This window comes from Anopheles stephensi, chromosome 2, assembly GCF_013141755.1.
Source record: "Anopheles stephensi strain Indian chromosome 2, UCI_ANSTEP_V1.0, whole genome shotgun sequence".
NCBI classification, from domain to species: Eukaryota; Metazoa; Arthropoda; class Insecta; order Diptera; family Culicidae; genus Anopheles; species Anopheles stephensi.
The window spans coordinates 37615079-37635602 of record NC_050202.1 but is presented as its reverse complement, the minus strand read 5'-3'; the positions used below and the strand labels follow the sequence as shown (position 1 = coordinate 37635602).

Here is a 20524-nt window from a genome sequence, read left to right as displayed (position 1 = left end):
GTGGTCATTTTTCTCGAGTGCAATTGCGTAGTCAACGAGATTACGCATAGCGTGCTAATCGTTGTCTACGTCTTTCTCCGGTATTCGCTCGGAGTTTGTGCTATCGATCGAGCGGCGCTTAGGCCTGATCGACGTGTTGTGAGTGTGTGTGCCTGTCAAAACAGTTCGATGTAAGGACGATCGCGGCACAGTTGTTTAAGAAATACCCGGGCGTTGCCGATGTGTTTCGGAGGCGCCCAAACAAGGTCAGGGTTACTGCAAAAGACCGGGCACAAGCCAACTTTATTGCGGCTGATCCAGATTTTACTGAGCACTACCGGGCACCCCGGTAGTCTGGTTGAAGTTACCGGCGTGATCGAGGACTTCGATTATCGGGAGGAGGATATTTTCAATCACGGGGTTGGTGCATTTCAAGCACCAGATACCCCAAGGGATAAAGTTCTTGAAGTGAAATGGCTCTTCGAGCTAAACCCCTCATCAAAGGACGAAAAAAAATATTCCGACCTCCTCCCTCCAGATTACGTTTGAGATAACGGTACTTCCGCAGGCCCTCATTCTAGAAGGCCTCCGGATACCCATCAACCGGCCATTCGTGCCGTGTTCGAAGTGCAGCCGGATTGGTCATGCCGATCCGTTTTGCACTCGCAAGATTTGCTGCAGTAAATGCAGAGGAGCTCTGGCTACCGAGGAGTTCAAAGCCCCGTCGCAGAGATGTTCGCATTGTCGGGAGGAGTGGCATGAGGTTGTATTGTGCCCTGTGTACCGTAAACTGCAAAGGGAGCAGACCAAAACGGTAGCCGAGCGGGCACGCGGCTCATACAGCTATGTTCTCAAGGGAGTAAACGCATCGAACTCCTTTGCGGCGCTGGAAACACAGCTGCAAATGGCGAGGCCAATCCGACTGCACTCGAACAGGTGCCATTGAGATCGGTAAAAGTACTGAGAGTACCTTATAAAAAGGTACAAAGGAGGATACTTAAGTCAAAAACCAAACCTTTGGCACCACTGCGCCACGGTAAAGTTTCTCCACCTGTCCCGAAACGAGATGCTGATCCCAAAACCCCCGCCCCACAAATTGCCAGGAAGCAGCCCAAGAAGAAGCGATCTCCTCGAGCCGAATCTCCTTTGGAAAACCTAGCTTTTCCGACTGAGCCCAAGGGCTTCCCGAGGATCCCTACTCCGTCCCTTTCCGAGATCCTTGAGTTCCTCCTCTTGACCCTTAACCTCCCGCAGCATCTGCATATGATCGCTACTTGGGCCCCTCCTTTCCTGAAAGGAATGATCAAACAGTGGCTGGCTCAATGGCCATGCTTAAGTATTGTTTCGACACGCAGCCGTCACGTATTTTCACGAAGCGAACAAAGGCACGAAGTAAAGGAGCGTCACATAGAAATCGTCTTTCGGATGCAGCGTCTAAAAAAGATCCTATCTTGTGGAAGAGATAAAGTGTTTTTTTTTTAGTAGTATGAGTATATTTACGTCCGTTGGTCTCGGAGGCTGATGATGAAGAGAGCGATCGATCCGTCGATCGTACGCACGAAGCCTTTCACAAAAATCCTATCGCAGGATCGGAGAGAGGATTCACGCCGGAAGCTCTCTCCCACGCGTTCACGCAGTTGACAAGCGATAAGAACGCACTTATCGCTTCAGAAACGCATTCGAAAGCAGGGGTTTCGCAATGATGATACGCGGTTAATCGAACATCGTTATGTTCGATAACCAAGTATGATGGTCCGTTTGGATGATTAATTTGGATTGGCCCTGGATTTTAGATGGAAGGTGATCCAGGACCCTATCGGCAGTGACCACTAGCCGATAGAAATTTCCTACATCAAGGGAGGATGTCCAGTAGAAGGAATCCCTGTTAAATGTGACTTAACGAGGAACATCGATTGGACGAGAAAGGGCGAATTAATAGCCGCTTCGCTTTAACTTGTCTTGGAAGATTTGTCTCCTGTCAAGGAGTACGAAAAACTTGTTTCATTGATAAACAAGTGCGCCCTTGAGACCCAAACAAGGCGCTCCCACCAAACAAGGACATCTAAAAAAACCTTCCACTCCATGGTGGGATAAGGATTGCCAAGCGGCTTTTACCAAGAAGCGTGAGGCATTTAAAGCCTTCCGGGACACGGGCTCGAGGTCCTTATATGAAAAATATAAAGGACGTTGTGTTGTCTTTGTTATAAGTGTTTTATGTAGTGCAACGTGTGATACGTTGACGGAGCAGTTGCATTCGAGGGCAATTTTCATACTGCCGTCAAAAGAAGGCTGGCTTGTTTTTTTTTTTTCTGTAGCAGTGTGCTGCAAGTCAGTCCAGCTTTGATACGGCGGGTCCACCTGTGTTGTCGTTGGGCTCGGAGTGGTCAGCGGGTACAGCCTCGTACACAGTGGATTTACTCCTGCTGTTGCGAGACGGAATTCGCCGATCGCTTTTGAGTTCGATGTTGACTTGGTCGATCACGGGCTGTGCCATTGCTGGGCTACTTGGAGAACATTGCACGCAGTAATTTCATGTTTGTACTGTCCAAATAACTGTGCTTGTTTGTTTCAGTTCAGACCCAGGATAGACAACCGGAATAAACCAACCCCCATCGAAGCCATAGCCACAAGAATAGAACCGAACCAAAAAATCTACAACACGCACACACCCACACTATAGAAATGGACAACAACCACCACGGTTCATCTTTCCTGCACAACCGAGCATGCCCGGGATATGGCAAATAACAAGGAGGAAATACCTTGTTAATTTTCTTTAATTGTTTTTTTTCGCGAATTTGTAATTCACAGTCATCACATGCGGTGGTGACAATACGGCATCTGTCCGTAGTAATAAATAAATAAATAAATAAATAAATATACTTCAGTGGATTTCAAGTTCGCTATGAAGATATATTTCTTTGAGCAGAAATAGACATTTTATCGCAAATGTATTGACATGATTTGTCATGAATCAGGTGGAGCGATTAACAAACATTTTGGGAAAATTAACTTTGTTATCACAAATCTATTTTGCAGGAAATTTTAGGGCAAAAGCTGTATTTTTTTGCGTATAGTTAAAATTTAAAAAATACGGAAATTCCATGACTGTTTTACTTGTATTGAAGGTAACGTTGAAGCTGAGTGTGAGATGACTTGAAAACACATATGCAACAGAGGAATTAAACAATGGTGTTTATTGAAGGACAAGTAAGCAAGAAAAACCACAACTGGCTATTATCGCTTTTACATCTTATTTCAATTCGGGTCTACTCTTAAAACTCTCGGTTTAGCGTCTCATATTTGTTGGTTATGTTGTGAAGTCGTGGCAGAGGCGTTACAAAATTGTATGTTAGCTTTGGTAGTGTTGTCTCGATCGCTCGTCAGCACAGACAGTGTTTTTGAGTTTTGCGGTTTTCCTTATGAGCTAGGAAAAATACTGTATACTAATAATAGCACCATGATGGTGCATGGCTGCCATCAATTGCGTTGAAATCTGTAACACTTTACTGTAAATTATTGTGTAAACATAATCAACAGAACACTGACCACGACTAATAGGGTGCTATAGAACACATCGTGTTGGATATGGCTTGCACCGTTATCGTCATAATTTTCAGTAGACGTGATTGAATCCATTGGTGAAGTAGAAACATTACTGATTATATCGTATTTAGTAGAGATGGTAGTGGGTAAAGAAGAAATGGTCGTTATCGAAATACTAGAAGTAGATATAGCATCAGATGTTGACGATTTGGCGGAGCTTAATGTACTGGTTGGGGTTACAGTCACTGTCGAGGTTGTAGCTGGTGTTGTTGTTGTTGTCGATATGGTTGTAGTAGTTGGAGGAGGATCAGGGTATTGCTCATCTAGCCAAGCTGCAATTTGTGCTCCTCTTTCTTGAATCCACATAAGATTTTCACTTGAGTATTCCAAAGCTTGCAGCATATCGGCAGATCGTAGAAAACCTTTTTCTAGCAATTTTTCCATCAAATCCTGTAACTGTGTGTGCATGTCCTCGTTGGTGATTTGCTGCGCCATGTTGCGGACGATGGAGCTAATTGCTCGCCCGCCAAAGTTGCCCTTGTTATAGCTGAAAAATATCAGAGATGGTACATTGTACACGGTAACTGGCAAAAGTTTTTAAGCAATACTTACAGCTGGTTGACTTGATCCATGTTTTCGAGTAGGAACTTCATCGCTAGTTGCAAACCAAATTCACCATTTCGGTAAACTGCCATAAACACGCGCTCACGCTCCTGATTGTAGTAGTTGCTGCTGTTGGTTGAAATTGTGCTGTCGAGGTATTGGTTAACGAGTGGTTCACTTTCCACACAGCCAAGCGATCGAATGAGCTCGGATCGGTATGCCTGGTCTTGCGATGCTTGCATGCGTTGCCAAATGGAATCGAACACGGCCGCCGATGCATTCCGTAATCCATTGCAGAAGATAGGCTCTCGCAGGTCGGGATCAGCATCCTTCAGTCGATTTTCTGCTATCTCTCGTACGATAAATGCCGTATTGTTGAGACAACTGGCGGAACCAACCTTGCATGCCCAGCTAACTACTATTTCCCGTGTCATACGTTGCGTCAATGTATCTTGGTCTAGAGTGGTCATGCCCATGAGGGTGTACGTTGGTTCGACAAACTCCAAACAATATTTGTGCCAAAGGTTATACTTGTTAGTACCTCGCATGAGCACATTTAGCAAAGCAAGATTACGATCAACAGCTGCCCAAGGGACGTAATCCGTTTCTTTCGACAGGTACCGTAGCAACTGCAACGGAACAGCGTATTGCAATCTTCCCGAGCGAGCGTTATTCATGGCATCATCTATTACTTGCGCTCGATTGTTTTCATGGAATGCAGAACTATTTTGCAGCAGAGCTGTTGTGATTAATTGCCATAGATCAGAATCATAGTTTACGCGGTAATAACCCGTCTGTTGTTTGTTGAACACGATCCAATCGTCACACGTCCAGCTCAAATCGTCTGTTGGCTTGATTGTATGGAAGCGCTCTGTGATCCACCCGCTGTAGGTTGTGTCTTGAAAGCTGGGATTTTTTGCAGTTGCAAAATTGTACGGAATTATCCATTGTACTGCCGAACTGCTGCTGGTTTCATTGCTTTTCAATAGATATCTTTGTTGTTCGATGCGCAATGCACAATCGGCACCAGATCGAGAAATGTACAGAATAGGATAGCCAGCCTGTTCTGTCCACGACGCTAGCAGTGCTGATGCATTGAACGGCAGGCTATCAGGTGGTAGCGTGTCAAACATTGTGGATTGCATTGCTTCGGCGAATTTTGCTGGAGTACCAGCCTGTAGAGCATTATCTTGAATATATTTTATCAATGCATTGCGAAACGGTTCTTGACCGAAGGCATGGTAGAACATCAGCATTACTGCTCCGCCTGATATTTATATGAATGGCGAAAGAACAGGGACAATACACGGCAATTAGTTAATTTGGGAGTTGGAGTTCTGTTTTTCAATGATCGCGGACAGAAATATGAAGGATTTATTACGTAGTAACATTCACTTACCTTTATCGTAGGCAATGTCGTCGAAAATGTTGCTGATTTCGCTCTGCGTATTAACGTAATAGGTCATGGGCCGGGACGAGCTAAGCGAATCTGTTTGAAATGCATTATGCGTTTTGTCAATGGTGTACATTTTCCCGATCTCCATCTCGGGAAACACCATTTGGGCCGCTGTGTATTCAAAAAAGCGCGCAAATCCTTCCTTCATCCACAGGTAGCTCCACCAGGCCGGTGAAACGTAGTTCCCGAAATAATGGTGACCAATTTCGTGTGCGACAGTTGTGGCTATTTTCTTTTTCTGCTTCATCGGGGAAGTTTGGGGATTGTACAGAAAGTTTTCCTCTTTGTATGTTATCTGAAATGAGTGAATAGGTTGCTCGAAGTAAGCGAGCGCTCAACCGCTGTGATTGTTATTGTGACGTTTACCAAACCGTAGTTTTCCATGGCGCCAGGCGAAAAGTCGGGTACGGCAACATGTGCAAGTTTTCGCAGTATGTATGGAGTTTGCAAAAAATCTTCAAGAACGGCCAGTACTTTAAATCCGGCCTCTAGTATAAAGTTAGCTGCCGGTGTACTTAATGCTGTCGGACGAGCGTATGCTAGCTGTCGGGCGTAACTGGGCAGCGATACCTCAGCGAAATCACTTACTATAATTCCTAGCAAATAGGACGGCATTTTTGGCGTCTCGGGGAACGTTGTTATGACCATTCCTTCCATAATGCTACAACAGCGAATTATGTTAGAAACGCGAACTCAACTTTAAACTACACATAATTACCTTTCTCTTACGTCAATTGGTACGTTGTTGGAGAGAACAGAATAATTCTTGCCATGAATTACACGCAGCGCTATCGGAGCCCTAATGCCAGGTTCGTCATAGCAAGGAAAAGTGTGTCGTGCATCGGTCGGCGAGAATTGGGTTGTTGCAAGCCACTGCACCTTACCATCGTTGGTACGATATGAGGACCGATAGAATCCACCATTGTCTTCGCGCAACGTGCCATTATACTTTATTTCCAAAAAATATGACCCGTTTAAGGGCTGCGGTGAATGAATGGTAAGGAATTCGCGAACAGGATCAACCGTAAAACTTGTACTGTCATCCAAAATTACGTTTTCCCACTCGTTTTGTATTAAGTACCACAGTTTGACATGCGTAATATCGATCTGGCGGTAGTTGAGCGTAATAGTGTCCGTTGCGGCGTTGCGATCGTCGGTGGCCATTAACTGTATCGTAACTTTACCCTCGAAACGGAATCGATCGTCACCGATGGTATCATCGTGGATGCGCGTTATGAGCTCAATATTGTATCTCAGCGGATACGTCTCGTTTGGTAGCCGATAGTTCAATGGTTCGCTTTGACCGTTGGAATGTATGAATGACAGTGAGAGTATTAAAATTCGTAAAGCTGTTTGCACCGGAGCACAACGGACAGCACTTTCACACCTGTGCCACTTCATCCTTTCTGATGAATAACTAAACAAGTACTGATTGCTCTCCAGCCAAAGAATCGTACCGTTGCATGAATGATGATGTTATCTCGCTCGCCATTATCTGGATGAAAATGTCCAGCAACCTTTTAATTGGAGTGGGTTTCGCAGTAGAACGCTCAAAGGAAGGTACCGGTCACCTGTTGGGCAAGGTGTGCTTTATCAATTTTCGATAGTGTTCAACGATTGGAGATAGTCCATTTGCAACGTAATAACGATTGTCATTCGTATGTCAAGCATTCTTGGCATTGACATGCACACAATTCAAATCTTCTCGGCTGCGAATGCTCAAAATCATTGTTATAACTATTCTGTGCGTTATATTTTCAGACAAAAGACTTTGAAGATTAAAAGATGTACTGTGTTGGACTTTTTTTTCGTAATTAATACCTTATTGCTTCAATTTCTTTGACAATAAATCCTCAAAAGGTTTCGGCTGCCATATCTGGCTTTCTGTGACTTGAATTTATCCATTGCTGAATAGTCAATCCAGCGGTCCTGGAAGGTAGTCTGAATGGGATTAAAACCCCGTCTCCACTTTGTGAAGATCGGCGCCGTTGTGTCATCGGCTACCGGTTAATAATGATGAATTTTAATTTATAATGGTAATGAACGCAGGTTAAAAATAAATTCTGACAGAATGAAATATTTCATCAAAACCCATAATTCTGGCAATAATTTATACCTTATTTAAAAATCTAATGAGGATATTTACAACGCCTTCTTCTTCATTTTTGGCACTATAAGCTAAAAAGGTCTCAGCATGCCATTTTTTGCTTTATGTGACTTGATTTTGCTTTATGTGACTTGATTTTGCTTTATGTGACTTGGGGCGGTCCAGTGGCCGAGGTGACAGCGGTGCCGGTCTTCACACGGCACAGGGCCGGGGTTCAACTCCCATCCAGACCGCCTCCCCGTACGTAGGGCTGACTACTTTACTGCGGGTAAAATTGAGTCACAGAAAGTCACAGAAATAGTGGCAGGCAGAGACCTCTCGAGGTTGTAGTGCCAAGGAAGAGGAAGACTTGATTTTAGCAGGCCTATTACACGTGGTAAATTTGGTTGGAATAATCCCGGAATTTCGCTATCAAAGTGATTTGACAGAATTTATCATGGAGGAGAAAAATGTATACGGCTCGACCTATTTACTTTCTTTCACTGTGGAAAAGTAGAATTATTCCATCGCTGCTATCACATGTGAAGTATGGGATTTTCTGTCAAAAAGGAGGGGAGAAGAAATTTTGACAGCGAAATTCTGAAAAAAAAAGGTAATGGATGAATTTTCTTCTTCTACTTCTTCTACGAACTAACTACCATTGCGTAGTAGTTGAATAGCCAGTCTTCATTATGAAGGAACGGTCCGGATGGTATTTGTACCCCGGTCCTGTACATACCGCTATACCGCTCCGGTGGTAAAGATAAATCTAGATAAATCTACAGTAAATAATACACATAAATGCATGGCATTATAGAATAAACTGATTCCCAATTCACGCCACTACCAGTAGGATATCGTTACCATATTTTTTTCAACTTTGATAACTTGCGAAAAAGGCTTGCAAGTGTCACGTTGATCAAAGTGCATACACACAACGGCCTCAACATTTACAAATACAGAATCTTAAATTATTATACTTTTTCTACCATATCCGTATTGCTTCCTGTAGTATTCCTAAATGAAAACTGCTATCGCCGCAGCATCATCTTGAAATATGTTTCAATCTATACAATACAACGTTACATAGATTTATGTAATTTTAATACTAACGGAAAATCTAGCCACTTCGCTTCAAAAAGATATTCTTTTTGCTATATTTGTCTTTCTTCACTATGGGCACAGAAAAATTGTCTCAATGCCGCTCGATATCAACCTGTTATTTTTACCGGCCATTTTTAAACAGTTTCGATAGTTTTCAAGATGTTCTAATGTTTTGTTTAAATAATTAAGCAAAAACTTTTTTATTCCTAAATTTACTCCTGGAGTTTTAATCAGAACATAAAAGTTGTTAAGAATACAATTCTAACACTTTTCTTACATTGCTGTAGAGAATATAAATGATAGAAAAGGCTCAGAAGAATATAAGACATGCATAATAATTGATTTGATGTTCATTTGCCAAATTGACGAAAAGATCTGATGGATATTACCAACAATTTTACTCAAGGAAGGTAGGAATAGTTGTTTTACTTGCGACGAATGATCACACCTTTTTTTCATGGGGATAGAACTATAGGGAAGTTGAGTAATTCATGGTCTTTCATAAGAGAATATTTTCATAGAGAGTGAAAGGCCCCGTCAGTTATTGTACAATCAGTTCTTGCATGTTACGTTACGCACACATCGATGTACGCACTGTGGTTGTTCGTGTTAGATTAAGTAGTATTTTAAGAGAAAAATAAATTTAGTCTTGATTGACCACTCGAGCCGGATGGACGTTATCCACCGTTAATAATAACTTGTTATACGGTTAAAGCGTAAAAAATGTGCTATTCTATGCATCGTGCGTCGAGTCAACGTTGTGTATCGTGAAACTGATCGTAAATAGATGATTGTCTTTGTCCTGCGCTTGTACAATAAGAGTGTGTTGACTAAGTCCAATGCAGAGTTCCACTCACGAAGTAATAAGGGGAGTTGTACTGTATTATAATCGCATTCAACACCCTTGGTGCTAACTACTTTGCGGAACTCCAAGGGAGTCTAAGAAGATTTGTGTGAACAAAAAAAAACCTTTACCCTTGGTCTTTGGGTAAGTTGATATGGATTCTATTATCTCTCTACGACCGTTGAAATGGAGACGCCCAGTACCTCTGGAAATATGGGAGGACAAGTTTCTTTTTTCTTTTTCTTTTTGTCTTACTCCCAATCATATTCTGTGGACAATCGGTTTCCATGCATTTATACACCAATGGCTGCATGTAATATGTTTGTGAAGTGATCCGTTGGCTAGGTGATATGGACTCTACTACCAGTAGATCATTGATATGGAGACGCCTAGTACCTCTGATATTATGTTTAGTAAAGGAGAGGAAGTACTCCTTCATGTTGCCTCGCTCCTAATGACAATCTGTGAACTATTAGTTTCTAGGAAAATCGATCCAGAGCTGTATTCCCTCCATCCTTTGCTACATCCACTGGGTTTTACTTCGCTTTATCCAACCAGCGAGTGGTGTGACTCTTTCGTTCTTCGATCAGGTCGTTGATTTAACGTCTCGTGTGAACAGGTCGTTAAATAACACCGTCATTTTGGGTGAGATTATTCAAGTATCCTCTTTACATATCATTACCGACAAGTAATGATTTATCATAGCCAGAGACTCCGGCAAGAAAGAACTTTGCCTTCGCCGAATTGATCCTCGATCCGTCATTCCTTCCACTGCTATAGCTGCTGCATCAGATGATCGTCTGACTCAGTCCTCGCCGCGCTTCTACTCCTCGAGGAGTTGTGTCTTATGGCTTAACAGTCATGGGCAGGTTTTCACCTATTGCCTGGTGCCGTACTGGTGCTGCGTTAAGATGCGTCCTGAGCGATGAAAATGTAGGTATCTTACCGACCTACTACCTGCGTACAAAAACTGTTTTTCTTGTTGTCACTGTTTCCTACAAACAGCCTGTGCACATTGGTAAAGCACTGATCTCTCCCTTACTCCCTCAGATTAGATCCTCAGAGAGAATCTCCCTTAGACCAGCACATCAGCTCGTTGATCAGCCATGTAAAGCTCACCGCTTTGCCGCGTTCCTCTTGAAATACTACGACTGCAAAACCAATGATCGTCTTGCGAAATGATAGTGGATACTTCCAGGAGAGGAGAAGTATCTGTAGTTTAATAGCCCAAACTTCAAATCGTTTACTTTTTTCCTTTGTGCGGGTTGTTTTCCGTTAATTCGATTCGGAATATATTGGTTTCATCTTCGAGATGAGCTTATTTCACTCAAACCATAATTAGTGGGCTGGTGCGCGGATAGGACGATAATGCGAAGTATCGATACGAACTCGGCCTCAATGGCCAAAAGTATACGTTTGTGCATTAGCTACGTCATCTGTTTACGCTTTAACGTTAGCCAACAAAAGTTGAATTGTATACTTGATACGTCAGCTGAAGGCGCGAAATCCCGGGCTCGACCTTGCGCGACGAGTTGGTGATCGATTGAGAGCACAAAACCATGGGAAGACTTCCCGAAATAGTACGGACAATCCAGAAGAGGTTCTCAATTACAAAGTACCTTCCGTAGAGCTTGTCGGGCTTTACCTTCAGTGAGGGGAACGATCGCGAGTGATCTTTGTTCTCGTCGAGTAAAGAACTAGTGACCTTGCTCGCTTTTGCTATAATCATTTCCTGGTGAACAAAAATGTTAGTCCTCTTTACATTCAATTTAATGATTATTTTTAAGTTGTGATTAAATGTTGTTTTTCTGAGCTTCTTGTTCCGGTTTGGAGTCCAAAATAAGAAGTCAATCTTTGGCTTTATTTTTTGTTTACGAAATAGTCTTTCTTTGTTCGCAAAGGTGAGAACGATTCTCAGTGTTATAATGCGTTTTAGGTGAGCTTGGTCTGTTTATTACTGCGTGTAATGGATACTGCGTGTGGATATTTAACTTTAACTATTTTTTAATGATTGGCTATCACAGCTACGACTACATCAAGTTAAGGAAGCCTGATATGGCAGGCCAAACCCTTCTGCATGTAAAATGTAGTAGAAAAGAAAAAGAAGTTAAAGAATTTGAAAATACTTAAAACCACAAAAAAACCCGAGTTTCAACAACCAACAGGCGACTGCGGTGATCACTTCTTCCTGTCTTCACTCGACAGAATCAGGTGTTAAATCCAATCGGGATCTTTCCCCCGAAGTGAGGGCTGACTGTCCAACTACGCGGTGTGAATAAGTCTAGTGAGTAATTTGGTGGTAGGCTTGACCTGGAAGGGTCGTTGAGTCAAGAAGAGAGAGAGAGAGAGAGAGACAGAGAGAAGGAAACATCCAACAATTAAGTTCGATCGTGTCGGTACCGATAATATAGTTTGAACTTTATTTTAGATTGATAATGACTCCTCCATATCTTAATCAAGTGTTGTTGGTTAAAAGTAAAATGATTATTTTTCGAAGGTTAATTCAATTTCTTCAAAAGTTTGAGCTACAAAAAATAAATTAAAAGATTGACTCCTGTTACAAGAGAGGCACCTGTTACATTTTATGAAGTTATTCTTTTTTACCATTTCGTACATCTAATTTCTCCAGCTATACATCTCGCTAAGGATCAACACGTTTATTTTGTTCATGTGCTCAAAAACCTATTATTTGTTGTTGATGAGATTCTAACATGAATGTCACGCAGTATTTGGCGCAAGGAACCGGCTCAAAAGCCAATCTTGGTTTGATTGCAGAAAGAATATTCCCTGAAAATACATACATTAAATAAATCTCAGTACGAAACCTTTTTATTGCAAACCAACAGAATGTCCTTGTGTGTCATAAAATATCCTTTTAAAATTGTAGTCTCGCAATGCGCATGAACATCCAAAGCACGAATGGCATCCGAAATATTTCGGAACGGAACTGTTGCTCTCGCAGTTGGCGTGTTGTTTCGTACGGCACAGTCGTTACTATCTGTTCAAACTGATCTGAGTGGTTCTATTTATATTAAACAGTTTTCTTGCGTGGTTGGAGTGGTTTCAAGTTATGACAGTTTTAAAGCAACAACAGTAATTGAAAGTGCTGATAAAAAGTTCCGTTTAGGTGCGCTGCATTGCATATAAAACCTACTTTTGGTTAGTTAATACATAATCGGGAACAAATAGCGTTACTGAGCGAGTTGAGTGTTGCTTACAACATAAAATAGTTACAATCGTACAATATTAACAAATTTGTTCTTTTTTTTGGTTCCTTGGTTTTGGCTATAAAACGAGGTTGATTTTTTATTAAAAAAAAACAGTATTAATTTCCTGGTTTACTTTCATTGTGCTGATAGTATTTTTAACTTGATGTGAAGTGCTTCAGATATTGTATGATTTGCTGAACATGTTTTTTTCACTAAAAAATAAAATGTGTTAGCACTTTATTGTTGAACATTACAGCTTTTTATTTTTATATTTTACAACAATCGGGATAAATATCAGTGATTTTCACAACGATCCATTTAAATGACACAGCGCTAAAATGCTTTTGCTCGAAAAGCACATGTTAATATTCTTATCGGTTGATAAAAACTTGTTGTACAACAAGTATATAATTTTTAATTGACAACGATATTGTTTGTAAAGTGCTTTCTGATTGTTATCATTGTACATGTACTTGTGTTTATGTATAAGGTAACCCGGAGTTCTATAATCCATTAATCCATAGTAACGCATGGCTTAGTATGGTAACACGCAGGGATTCTGGGATGGTCATACGCCTCGTACGCTCGATGTAGGATTGGATTGGATTGCCATTCGATTCGAGAATAAGATTGAAGTGACCCATATTATATACATACATGTATATGTATGAATATGTATATGTAGATGTGTTGCCTATAAAAAGATATAATGACGTTGTTTGTAAAATGGTTACATTTGATTTTAACCAACATTTTTAAATCAAGGAATTACACTTTTTTACAGCAAGTTTATGTTATTCTACATTCGGTAGAAATCTGCATTAAAAAGCATTAAATAGGTACATCACATTGCAATAACTGCTGTACAACAAGTTGAAAGTAACAGAATTACTGTATATTATTCGGGTAAAATGATATTTTTGCATTTACGATAAGAATGAAATGTGTCACTTTCAAAGTGTGTAAGTAAACTGTCCGTTATGTACCAGTACCGCGTGCTATAAGTCAAGACACTTTACATACCGCCTAGCTAATTGTATTTAAAACACAAAAATTGTTTGTAAACGAATAATTCAACACAAACTTTGTATATTCCATTAGCATGACAGGCAACTGGGCAACTTTCTCAAAACTAGTGCAGGACGGTGCGGAAGTTTGACATGATTATACGTGATGACGAATATCGATTGCACCTATGGATGGAAGATGTGATGTACCGTGAAATGATGCGCAATGTGTTTCATCACCGTAATAGAAAACAATATGATGTATGTACATATGGCATCGTTGAGAGCATCCTAAAATTGGAAACGAATTGATTTAAGAATCAAGCCATATTGATTCAATCAATACTGGCTTTTAAACATAATTTTAAATTAGTTATCTTTGTGCTTTTGGTGCGCTGACGACGCTAGGAACGTCTGCACCAGTACGTCAGTTTCCAGCAACGCATAAAGTCTGTTGAGAACTGAAAAACCGTTGCATCGTATGGGATTTTAAACAATCACTCAATAATTTATAATAATATGTTTTTTTGTTTTGTTTTGCAAGTATCTCGAAGCTCGTGCCGCATAAACTGAGCAATCAGTAAGGTTACAAGTAAGGACACTCTCGTGTCCTTAATAAGTCCGACAGTTAAGTAAGAATGTTTTAACTATTGTTTGAAAGGTTTTGTTAAATCTTTTTGCTGTTCATGAAATAAGCCTTTTGTTTTTGTAAATACTTGCCAGCAAATGACACGAAACAGATAATGTACGTTTGTTTTATAACAACTTATACAGTTTGTTTATCTTATGGATACAGAATTAACGACCAAACGTGTTTTGTTTGTATCTTCGACTTTGGATTGAGCTTTTGTTATCGCCAGTCCATGGAAAAGGCCATGCAATGTAACTAATGTGTTGCAATACATTCTTAGCTATTTTATGTTATAATAAATAGCCAATAAGCAATATGGCCAGGCCGCTCTTCATGAATAAAAAAAGGCCAATAGGACAGATTCTTCACCATGCACAATCACTGGATGGATTATTATGAGTAGTTCCCAATCGATGTATTACTATGAAGTGGCGATGGAGTTTGTGGATGTCATTAGAACTAGAAAAGTTTAGTTAGTTAGCTAGTTTGTTAGTTAGTTAATAGCTATTTTATTTAGAGCTTGGGGGGTGGCCCGGTAGTAGATGCGAGAGCGGCGCCGTTCCTCACCCATAGTGAGAACTGACTATCCTCAATTATGTGGTGTCAATAAGTCTAGGAAGCCAGAAATGCCAGGCATGACCTAAGTAAGAGGTTGTTTGGCCAAGACAGAAGAATAAGGTAGAGTTTGGCTAAACAATATGAGAAAATATTTAGTTATTATTAAATGAACAGCTACAATTAATAATAAATTACAAGAAGTATATATTAAACACATGCAGAAGAACTACTTCTTCTTTTTATCTGGTTCTACAATCTCTATCTAACCTAAAGTCCTAAATAACGGTCGGACATTCAGGTTGTTTGAATTTTATGCCCGTTCTGCCAATAGAATAGTAAACTTAAAATCTTATATTTGAACTTGATTACTTATATACACAAAGCATGTAAGACAGTAGACAACAGAGTAGACACTATTTTCATACTAGTCGTATACAATATGATATTACTGTTCAAAACATCTTTTCCGACAGATGGAAAATGGAATGGAGAAAAGGAATCATATAAATTGTTAGCAGGTTGTAGTATATAAACTGGAAACGTTTTTTACATGTAATATGAACCTATTGCATATGTGCGTCATGATCAAATGTTTTATATCAAAATTCCATTTGAAAGCTAGCCGAATTAGTTTTCTTTTCTAATGATTGGTATTCTTTCTTTGCTAAGGTTTTTAAATAATGTTGTCTTTTGTACATAAATTCATGCTACCAAGGAAAAAAGTTAGTCTCTGTTGATCATAACTAATGGAGTGCTAGAGGGCTTTCAAAATTGACGCTTTACAAGCTTCAGAAGAAGAAGCCAGGGAGTTTGTAGTTAGAAAATTAACTTCTTCTCCACAAAAAAAGCTCTTAATCCTTTGTAGCATTTTTTACTTACCTTGCAGATTTGTTTGTTTCGTTCAGCTATTGTTCAGTAGTTATGGCTGTAATTCAGTTTGTGCTGCATAACAAGTACTTTGACCAACGAATTTTGCAGAATTTTTATCTTTTTAACGAGATCTAGCTATTTCCTAAGTTTTTCTCTATACTCTGTGAACTAGTTTAGACAATATTTTAGGACAGGAAAATATAATAAAAATTAGACGGTTTGCACGCTCGATATCGTGTATATTTAAGGACCATTTATGTTTTAGTTTTTTTTCAAATTGACTCATCGTATCAGGACTAAGATTGGCTGTGTTTCACTTTCCACACAATACACGGGAACTGTGTGTAATAAACACATAAGTTGATCATATATTGAGATTACAAATAAAATAAGCATTAATCTGCTACAGATATAAATTTAGTTGACGCACTTTCGTCTGTATGAGTGGCAATTTGACGAGCAGCAATCTTCGTGACGATTACACTGAAAAAAAAACAAACAATAATGTGCATGAGGCCCTTTTCATATTGATATCAGTAATTAACTGTTTTTAAGGTACAGAGCACACTTACGACATCACCGATGACTTTACATCGCCTTTCTTGACGTCTAACATTTTGTTCGGTGGTTGAGACTGGACCTCCGAACCGCGAGATGAGATCGTCCAAATCATTTACAGGAACGTAGGGTCCATTGGCAACCGATGGGCGAGTTAATTCTGACTCTGGTACACCAAGCCGGATCTCCGTCGAGCATATGGATTTGAAGCAGGCCCCCGAGCAGCATTCCTTATTGTGGAAGCACTGTACGGTGAAAGTGTGGGGAAAATCCCAAAGTCATACATGTACATTGGTTTGACAAACATGTATCTTTTTGACGGTACTACACTTACGTATAATCCATTTGATGTGCATTTACGTGTTTCGGTGTTGGTAGTAGTTACTGATGAGTCGCCAAATCGATTAGCGGTAGCAATTGGTGTCGTGGATGGATTTGGATCGGAGCCAGCATAAAGGTCATATCTGTTGACACATTTATACGCGAAGCTTAAGCAACTTTTAGAGCAGCATTCCGAAGACGTCAAGCACTGTATTACCGGAAGAAAAAAAATCGTTAATCGATAGAAATGATTTTAAGCTACAATTTTAGAACCTGAGGGATGAGCTACCCATCAAATTTGGCATTAACACAAAACCTTTACTATCGTACGGCTTATGCCTATGATGAAGACTATTTGGCTCTTTCCATCAACAATTCTTCAACTTACATATTCGCCAATTCCAGCACATTTCTTCGTAGTTGAGCTAGGTTTAGTGGTAGGATTCACTGAACTTTCGTCCCCGAAACGATTAGTAAAGTTAACGGGTACGGTTTGTGGCGTTGGTTCGTTCGATACAGAAGATACTGTCTGGCCATTCGAACTCTGGGGCACACATTTATAGGAGAAGCTCAAACAACTACCCGAGCAGCATTCCGTGTGTGTTTGACACTGTAGGAAGGAAGATGCGACACCAAGCATTAGGAAAGCAATGAATTAAGCAAAAACAAACACCTAGATATTAAATATAATACTCACATATTCTCCATTGAGTGCACACGTTTTTTGCGTCAAACTTGCACCACCGTCATCACCTCCAAAACGATTTTCCGTATCTATTGGAGTCGGGTTGACCGGTACTATGACTGCACTGACGGGAGAGCTTACCGCCGCTGGAACACATTTGTACGAGAAGCTCAGGCAACTTCGAGAACAGCAGTCAAGATGTGTTAAACACTGTTGAACGATTGGGAAAGAAATTCGTTCGCGATCAAGCATGCGACATTATCACTAACCCTGTGCGACACGACGATCACCTACTTACATATTCATTATTTTGAGCACATTGTTTATTTTGGCTCAGTACCCCACCGACATTTAAACAGCACAGTCCCGCAATAAGCAACAGCACAGGTTTACACATGATGAACAGCGCTGTTCGAGTTAGTTGCACAAAAAACAGTATCTTTTATATGGCAGCAAAACATTCACTTTTAACACAGCCGTCACTGACCTCGGAAGCAACTATCTGCACTTTTAAAAAATAAGCGATCTTGCTTTACCAACGAGCGATCATACACTGACTAGCTTGATCTTTCGTCGATGTTATACCTATAATCTCAAGAAATTCGATCCGTACGGACATACGGCCACCGGTTTCGGTGGTAGTGTGGGTATGCGAGTACGTCGGTGTTTGTTTCATTGTTTATTGTTTACAGGTTAATAGGCTACGGGCTCAGCTGCAGTTATCTCTTCGCTGACGACTTAAAATTGTTGACGAAACTTGCCTGCTTCGTCGGTTAAAGTATCAAACGGCTCAGGGTGAAATTTCGGCATCGGAAATGCGGTGTAGTTTAATGTATTGCCGGAATGAAATATTCCGTTAATTTTAACAGTTGATTGCAACAGTCGTTAACCTTTCGCACGCTTGTTGTGTTTCGATTTTTCGATAAAAATAAGCTTATAGGCCTTAGCTTTCTAATGTGATTTACGTTACTGTTTTGACGGTTCTGATTGCCTGTGGATTCACCGTTAAGTCCGGAATTTCTGGTTAGTCATCGGTACACAGATGATACGCACACAGCTACGCTACCATGCTGGCAGCATTGCACGATCGTCTGAGATGGGTACGGGCGGGCACGATGCCGCCTTGACCGCTACCAAGGTGAACAACTTAAAAAATGAATCTCCGATTATGCGTCAGCCAACCGTTTGCGGAGCTTCTGTTTTGTAGCTGAACGTAAGCTTTACGGGAAAGTTGCATCTATGTTTTATTGTTGTTTCTTTTTCCTCTCTATGAAGGACTACCACTACCCGGGCTCCGAACAATACGTTGCTCGCGAATCTAAAATTTCATACTTGTTTGTATACGCAGCTTAACATGAGCGTTTTATGAATTGTTTGCTTGCTTTATAGAATCGCATTACTAGCTACCTGGTTCTGCGGAATGCTTTTCACCCGTGTGACCTTTAACGGGGTATGTGTTTCCCTGTGAAAAAATCATTTGCAGTTTGCTAAACTTTATGTTATCGACCGGATGAAATCGGGTTGTCGATTGTCAGACTTCCAGCAGTATGGTGAAGCCCGGTCGTCCGGTGCATAAAAATCAAGGTTTGAAATTTACCAAACGCTTCGTCTGTTCGCTTTCATAGTTGGAAAGGCTAAACACGGTCTGTTATGTTAATCTTTAATTGTGCGATTGAAAAAAAAAACATTCATAACATAATTTTGGCACGTTGTTTCAACGCGGTACTTATGCTGCAATCGTAGCACAATTAAAACGATCGTGAAATCATAAACGCTTTAGGTCGGGTAAATATTTCATGGGAAATGTATGTGTTTTATTCATGAATGTGTTTGATAGCGATTTTACACGCTGATTTGGTGTTTCTTTGTGGTGTTTCTATTACGCTAGAAAATAGAACGAAATTACCAATAAATCATCTTATTCGCATTCACAAGGAACAATCTTCACAATTATTTTAGGGTAAGCACAGGTTGTACTAAATTAAACAATTTTTAAATTTTCATAATCATGCTAGGGAATTAAATGTGTTACAGAGTCAATAACACAACTATACGAACACCTTTTTTATTCATGAATGATGGCCTTGCCGTATTGCTTGCTACACGAACACCTTTTGTAATGAATTAAAAAATGTTAGAAGTGATAGCTAAAATTGGAGGTGAGTGCCCAGCAAACTTTGTCAGTGAGATTAATTTTGCTTTACTTTTCCAATATTCTGTAACGTTTTACCTATACGAAAAAAAGATAGCCTTTTTTTAAACATCCTTTTCGATATTCTGCTCACATTTAATGCCAAAAATTTCCGAAATTTGTCAACTTTTTTCTTCGGTTATCAGTTTCTTGTACTACCTGTTTTAAAAAAACAGCTTTAATACAAATACATGTTTTGAAAGTTTATTGAAAGTACCCTAGGGGGTATAAAAATGGAATAAATACATGCAATGTTTAAAATACTAAAAATTAAAGTATGAAAAAATGTATGTTTCCCATAAAAATTGTCTGGCAGGGTTCCAAAGACGCTTAATAAAATTATTCAAAAATCTAGTTACGTCAATAAAAGTTATATTTAGCTATTTGTATCTTTGAAGGGTATTAAACCCCATTACTTTAGCGGAGAATAACATTTTCCCATAAAGGTGTTCCTAAAGTGATATTACATTTATGTTACACATGTAATTTTGCATATTACAAAAAAGCGTTGCTAAAATGTGTGTAAAATTTTATATTTTTTTCTTCAAAATGTGTGTTTTACTATTCTCCACAAACTACTAGATCATCAATTTTAGATATCTCTTCTAGTTTCATTTTTTTATTCATAAGGCACGGCCTGGCCGTATTGCTTAAAGCTAAATTACAAATATTAGTACAAATCACGATGGTTTGGAGACATTTCCTTCACCAAACCGTGAAAGGGCACCTTATCCAGGGTGAGCTCGGTTATTTAGTTTTATTTAATTCTTAAAAAAAAACAGGTGTTCTTGTAGCTCTGTTCAGGACTGTATAAAGCTGCTGACCAATAAACTCAATGCTCGTTTATGTAAGTGATTCAAAATGTTTTATGATGTG

At 40.0% G+C, this 20524-nt stretch overlaps 3 protein-coding genes across 5 annotated transcripts in view; 1 reads left to right on the top strand and 2 right to left on the bottom strand.

The window, feature by feature from the left end:
• Positions 1 to 3150: 3150 nt before the first annotated feature.
• LOC118517712 (aminopeptidase N-like) lies at positions 3151 to 7025 on the bottom strand. Its single transcript, XM_036064157.1, has 5 exons — positions 6303 to 7025; positions 5951 to 6245; positions 5528 to 5879; positions 4138 to 5395; positions 3151 to 4072 (listed from the first exon to the last, which is right to left on the bottom strand). The coding sequence occupies exons 1-5, from the start codon at positions 6983 to 6985 to the stop codon at positions 3496 to 3498; spliced, it is 3165 nt and encodes a 1054-aa protein (XP_035920050.1). The 5' UTR covers positions 6986 to 7025; the 3' UTR covers positions 3151 to 3495.
• A 5593-nt stretch (positions 7026 to 12618) lies between these two features.
• The window catches only part of LOC118517709, a 28390-nt gene continuing 20484 nt past the window's right edge, over positions 12619 to 20524 (top strand). The window contains exon 1 of one of the 3 annotated variants that reach the window (XM_036064155.1): positions 12619 to 12745. The gene's annotated coding sequence lies outside the window, so the exon portion shown is untranslated. Of the gene's footprint in view, positions 12821 to 20524 lie in introns of all 3 variants that reach the window. The other 2 variants (XM_036064153.1, XM_036064154.1) reach the window with 2 other exon arrangements.
• Positions 16104 to 18545, bottom strand: LOC118517710. The gene is made up of 6 exons (XM_036064156.1): positions 17756 to 18545; positions 17470 to 17667; positions 17161 to 17382; positions 16786 to 16980; positions 16466 to 16696; positions 16104 to 16376 (listed from the first exon to the last, which is right to left on the bottom strand). Exons 1-6 carry the CDS (start codon positions 17852 to 17854, stop codon positions 16311 to 16313), a joined length of 1011 nt encoding a protein of 336 aa, XP_035920049.1. The 5' UTR covers positions 17855 to 18545; the 3' UTR covers positions 16104 to 16310.

Coding starts and splice junctions, on each gene's coding strand:
- LOC118517712 (XM_036064157.1), bottom strand. CDS start 6,985: ATGAAGTGGCACAGGTGTGAAAGTGCTGTCCGTTGTGCTCCGGTGCAA. Junction 6,246..6,302: donor CCAATTGACGTAAGAGAAAG/GTAATTATGTGT, acceptor TCGCTGTTGTAG/CATTATGGAAGGAATGGTCA. Junction 5,880..5,950: donor CCATGGAAAACTACGGTTTG/GTAAACGTCACA, acceptor CACTCATTTCAG/ATAACATACAAAGAGGAAAA.
- LOC118517710 (XM_036064156.1), bottom strand. CDS start 17,854: ATGTGTAAACCTGTGCTGTTGCTTATTGCGGGACTGTGCTGTTTAAAT. Junction 17,383..17,469: donor GTGCACTCAATGGAGAATAT/GTGAGTATTATA, acceptor TCCTTCCTACAG/TGTCAAACACACACGGAATG. Junction 16,981..17,160: donor GTGCTGGAATTGGCGAATAT/GTAAGTTGAAGA, acceptor CCGGTAATACAG/TGCTTGACGTCTTCGGAATG.